Below are 5,822 nucleotides of genomic sequence, written 5' to 3' on the forward strand. Positions count from 1 at the left end.
CGTAATAAGGACACCGAGAATGCGGGGTTACGAGGGCGAGAACGGATCGTAAAGGTAGCCAGGAAGGGAAGAAAGCGAGAGGAAGCGTTAATCCTCGCGGTGATAAATCTCGGTCGATTTGGCACGCCACGGCTTAGAGATAAAGCTTAGAATCGCCGTAAAACTTTGGTCTCGCGATAGAACTAGGTATCGTTACGTCTCTGCCTGTATACCGAGCCGTTCGGGGCTCATCGACGGAAGAATTCCCTCGACGAGAGAAGCGTTTAATCGCACGGGGATGGAGTTATGATCCAGCGTAAAAAGAACGACGATATCATCGATCGCGTAAAAACGGGCAAAAGTCTGCCTAGTGACTTTATTCCGCTCGGCGATCGCCACTCGAGCGCGCCCGTCCGATCCCACCCTTCGCTTCGCCTTCCTGCCACTTTTCTCCGTGATAACCCGGCGCGCCGTTTCGCCGGATTAATAGGGCTTGAATATTCATTGATTGTTAATGAATTATTTCGCGTCGGACAGCCGAGCTCGACGACTCTCCACGACCAGACAAAAACGCCAAATTGATACCGCTTCGATACGTCGGCCGTGTATCCGGCCAACGTCGCGCGCAAAGCGTTTAATAAACCGGCGAGTCACGATGAACCACGGCGGAACAAGCCTGTCAAACGACGATCGGCTTTAATTTCGACGCTGCCAACTGTCAAAACCATCGCGGAATTATCGACGATTGATAGGCTCGGCCCGCGATTCGCTCCTTCGAGGTATCGCGTCGATGCTCGCGAGGAATGCGCTCGAAATTGCGAGCGGCGAATGCGAAAGCGTCTCGACCATGATCCATTAATTTCCTTCTTCTTCGGTGAATTTTATTCCTCGAAAGAGGAAGTACTGTTCAAATTTTTGGCATACAGAGTGTGGACAAACGCGTGGTCGTAATTTCGCATTCGCGCGTCTCGCGGTGGCGACAAAGAACGAGTATTTATTTACGCAATTTCGTAGACGATGCGAGATTTGTACAAATTTCCTTTTATCCTCGATCTTCGAATGGAAAGCTGACTAATGGGTGAACGCGCTCACTGGGTCACCTATCGTGTTTATTTCGTACGAGTATCGGCTTTTAACGCGCGATAGGTACACTCGTTAAAAATGACCGCGATACGGTGACAAGCGAATGGAAAGTAAAAGTGCACAGGGTGTCCGATATAGAGCGTTACAATGGCTATTCATCGATGAGAAGTCGCATAACGTTGGCACTAGTGTTTCATTGTCGAGCTGCGATGTCGAGCCGCAAGCGACCGCTATTGTTTACCCGAATCGCAAGGTGGTCGTGACCTGTCACTTTAACGCGGACTTCACGCGTGCAGCGTGATCCGCGTTCTCGAGATTCCGAGGACGTTGCGCTTTGTAATCCTGCTTGTCTGGCTATGCACGAGCGTTACTACTTGCGCGACGGCTAGCATGACGCGTGCGGCATTTCGAGAAGCGGGGTAACGTTACAACGTCTCATTTCATTAATCCTTCACCGTCCATTCTGCGATACTCGATCTCGGCAAAATTACGAAAATCTAAAAGATCCTTGCACGAATCTTGTGAAAAGAAAAAAAAATCAAATATTCGCGCGAAAATTACTTATCGATCGTTCGATTTTCACCGTGAGCTTAATTTCTTCGAAATCGCGTTATCCTATTATTCTATTCGTCGACGTACGAGACGATCCCTGTAATTTCATCGCGTAATTGTCATCTTAGATCATCGTCGAGCTACCGACATCCGAAATCTGCTCGCTCGTGGCGGGAAAATGGCGTATCGATCACAATTTCGTTACTGCGGTGTCGTTTGCCGCGTGGCCGAAGGGTGAAACGGTCGGCGAAAATGAAACGAACGAGGAAAAACGGCGTGGAAAAAAGACAGAGAGAGTAAGAGAGAGAGAGAGAGAGAGAGAGAGAGAGAGAAAGAGAGCCTTTTAACTCGAGAAGGGAGACTGGAAAGATACTCACCTATCCTAATGACATCAGGAAGAGCCGCGGCGTGGGCGGCGAGGAGCGCCAGCAGGAGCCACCTCGCAGCCATTTCCGGTTCCGGTCCGCCCCACCGTCTCTCCCCCCTTCGCCTCCGACGCCACCGACGCCACCGCCTCCCCCTGCGCCCCCCGCGGGAGCCTGCGCCGCCCTTCTGCCGTTGAGACTCACACCGCTGGAAAACAAGATGGGTTGGCGAGTTCATTAAAATGCACCGCGCAAACCTTCGCGTCCGGCCCTGGAATATATCCCCTGGCGAGGGAAAGGGAGGACCAGGGGTTGGCGTTCCGCGACGGTGACACCGTAACGACCGGCGTGCCACGGATTAGAAGTCGATGCCGTGCCGTTCAGGCCTGTTGTCACCGGACGGAAAGGAGGGCAACGCATAATAAGGTAATGACGTGATTCCCTGATGGTGGGGCTGAAGTTTCAAACGACCGTTCTCTCACGTGTACCCCCCATTTTTCCCCTTTCGAGTTTCATATCGCGTATAAATGTCGCAGTAAGGTACACGGAAAATGAAAGATTGGTAAAACTATTAAGCACCCTTGTATAAACATTACCAGGCATATCGAAGAGCGATCGTCGACGTTTGTTAAGCTAACTTAGAATATTTTTAAATAATTCGCCGTGTAAATTAATCGATATAAATTCGAATCGCGGCACGCGGAGAATACGGCATTTTCCAAAATTCTCCGCCGCGAGAGAGCGTTCCTCTTCATTGTCCTGCGCGACGGAACCAGATTAAAAATAAAAAAAAAAGGGGGGGTGAATAGGAAAAAAGAAAAATCGGTGTCGCATGGCAGCGAGCAGCTAGACGGCAGCGTGTCGAAGAATAAGTAAGACAGGACGGAATAAAACCGGTGGAAAATAAAAGCAAGCACGATGGCGCATTTTTCTAAGCAGCAGCAGCTCCAGGCAGTTCTCGCTCGCGCGCTCTCTACAGATACGCGGTTACAACAATGTGTAGGCCCGTGTATAATTCTCTCGCAGCGGCAGCGTGCAAGGAAACTATGGCATCGCGACGCAACAGCCGAAGAGAATGGAACCGGTGAATGCGACCGGAATCCGACAGCGTTGAAGTCTCATGTGGGCACGCGGGGGGTGAACAAAAATTTTTTTCATTAATTCGACCTGCGGACGGGGCTTCCCGCGTTCGTAGGGGTCGTTCCTACGATCTCCCATTTCCCTGGCCCCATAGCTCGTTTCCAAAAAATAATTTTCGGATGGGTGCTATCACCGCGGCTTGGCCAGGCAACCGAAAATCCTCGATGTGCGAGGAACGTGGGGCAAAAATGCCGAGTGGTATGCAGCAAGAGGAAGAGGGGGTGGCTGTAACGCGAAACAAACTAAATGCGCGCGATTAGAAGGGGTAGAAAGAGGAAAATATGACACGAGTCAAAGTCACGGATTGGATTTCTTTTCGGGCCAGCTTTCGCTTTTGCGCGAGCGAGGATGGAAAATCAAGCGGATACGCGCTCTATCTACTTTACCTCGTCTTGCTCGAATTTGCCTGTGGAACGATACGCTTTGTATTTGCGCTACATCTGCACCAGATCGCGAAATAAAATCGCGCGACGAGGGCAACGCACCCTTAAACGCTCGGCTAATGCGGCCTTCGCGGCGTAATCTGTCCCGGTGGATAAAACTCGGTAAAGTTTGGCGGTGCATAAATTTTGAAAAATCGAGAATTACGGTTCGTGGCGGAGATAACTCGAGGAATATCGACGACCGAATACAGCGATGGAATCGAGCGAGAATAATCTGTGAGTCGACGAGTATAAGCATATTCCCAAATAAAAGTACCGCTGCATATGCGGAAAAGTCGGACGACATGAATTATGTTTATTACATTTAGATTTGCAGCGGAGAGAAAGTGGTCTCCTGTGCAGAGATAATACGGCGTCCCGCGTTGATACGAATCTAAATGAATTGCGGAATAATAAATTTTACTTTTGACCATTGTCATTCTTGTAACGAGAGGAACGACGAACATTTTATAATGGAACATTGATCTCTGGCGATGGAATTAATTATTGAACAAACCCATTATCACCCTTCTCGTATTTCGTGTTTTTGACGTGTTTCAATCTATTTCGAAAAGCTTCGGGCTTGCATAGCTAATTACATTTTTCACTTTCATAAATGTCTCTGTATGTCCGGATGACTCGGATGCAACGTCGCACAGTGGATTTCACCGAAAAGCTGGCCAAAAATCAATTTTGCAAGTGCAAAACTGCGTTTCGCTACTATGGCATATTTGTTACACACATTTCAGTGCATCAAACATCGCAGGAAGTACTGAAATATAGTAATTAATTACTGTGACGTAGGTCATCAAAGTTGTCGACATTTAGTGCTTCTAAATAGTTTAAGATTCTCAATATGTTCGATATACCAGCAATTACGGTTTTAATTTTTTGTAATGCATTGTTCTCATGTTCAAGAAATAGTAAAAATACTTGATATAAATGCATCATGGAAATTTATATTCTAAAAGCATAAGTATAGTTATAATTTGTAAAAGAAAGTTTATAAATTATTATATTTATAGTTAATAACAAATTGTTTACAAGGTACATTTATCATAAGAGTGAAAAAATTAATAAATTACCGATTATTACTTGAACTTATAATGTACTTGTGTTAAAACGTACGAATAATTTACAAAAAGTTCGTAAATTATTACACCTAATTTTTATAACAAATTAAAATTGTTATTAACAAATTGCGCGCAGTGTATATTTATAATAAAAGTGAAAAAATAATTAAATTATCAGCTATTAAGGCGGAAAAATAATAATTAATAGAATTAGTAAAGTTCGAAAATTTTTGATCGGGGTGGGGGATTCAGCCGATCGGCGGCTATATAAGGGGCGACGCGAGACAGCAGAATTCATTATTTTTTTATTTCAGCTTTTAATTATTTTTTCTTTTTTCAGCTTTTAATTATTTTTTCATTTTTTCAGATATTATTTATTCCTTTCTATTTATTTTTATTTGACATTTCGAATATTTCGTATAATATTCGAGTGTCCCATCGTTGGGTTATTAATGTCTCATCGCTGGGTTATTCATGTCACATCGTTGGGTTCATCGTTCCATTTAGACTATTTTCGTAGTTTCCTTTTACTAATCCGTTTCGTTTCAGGTTTTAATAATTTTTCCTTTTTCAGATTTTATATTCACTTTACGTTTCGAATATTTCGTATAATATTCAAACGTCTCATCGTTGGGTTCTTTATTTCTCATTGTTGGGTTCTTTATGTCTCACCGTTGGGTTGCTTATTCCATTTCATTGATCATTATGGTTTATATTTGTTTCGCTTTCATTATGTTTTACTAATCACTTAGTAATCTTTCTTTTCAGCTTTCAGGTTTTTCAAGACATCGTTAGACGATGCAGGATGAGAGAGTTTAGATCTAAGTAGTTATAAGGAATTATAAGATAGATCCATGGACTAAGTGACATGTGCGCGCTATCTGTACAAAGGTAAGCTACCTAACTTGGAGCGAAATTTATAAATTCTCTATCATTTTCTTATCCCCCTCGTTTAGCAAATAGAACATAATTGTTCTCGCGATAATCGCGATCGTTCGTAAGTACCGACTAGCCTACGCGACGTGCTCTCGTGTACTGGATAAGTACATGCTTCGTAAGTCATCCTCACGACTCGTCTCCGACACTCATTCCCAGTCACTGTCAATCTCGTCATGCATCGGGTTCCAGGGAGACCCCCTCGGATCAGTGCGTCTTCTGACCTCGACGGGGCGGTCCGCTGCCTAAGTCGTACGCGACTTGGGCTCGGG

At 45.0% G+C, this 5,822-nt stretch overlaps 1 protein-coding gene across 3 annotated transcripts in view; it reads right to left on the bottom strand.

The window, feature by feature from the left end:
- KaiR1D (Kainate-type ionotropic glutamate receptor subunit 1D) overlaps positions 1 to 2,097 on the bottom strand; it is a 176,564-nt gene extending 174,467 nt beyond the window's left edge. For 2 of the 3 annotated variants that reach the window (XM_017897769.1, XM_017897759.1), the window contains exon 1: positions 1,992 to 2,097. In XM_017897769.1, coding sequence (XP_017753258.1) covers positions 1,992 to 2,064 — 73 coding nt within the window. In that variant the 5' untranslated portion in view covers positions 2,065 to 2,097. The remainder of the gene's footprint in view (positions 1 to 1,991) is intronic. The other variant, XM_017897777.1, reaches the window with a different exon arrangement.
- Positions 2,098 to 5,822: the final 3,725 nt, after the last annotated feature.

Source organism: Eufriesea mexicana, unplaced genomic scaffold (assembly GCF_001483705.2).
Source record: "Eufriesea mexicana isolate 0111107269 unplaced genomic scaffold, ASM148370v2 scaffold474474897, whole genome shotgun sequence".
NCBI lineage: Eukaryota > Metazoa > Arthropoda > Insecta > Hymenoptera > Apidae > Eufriesea > Eufriesea mexicana.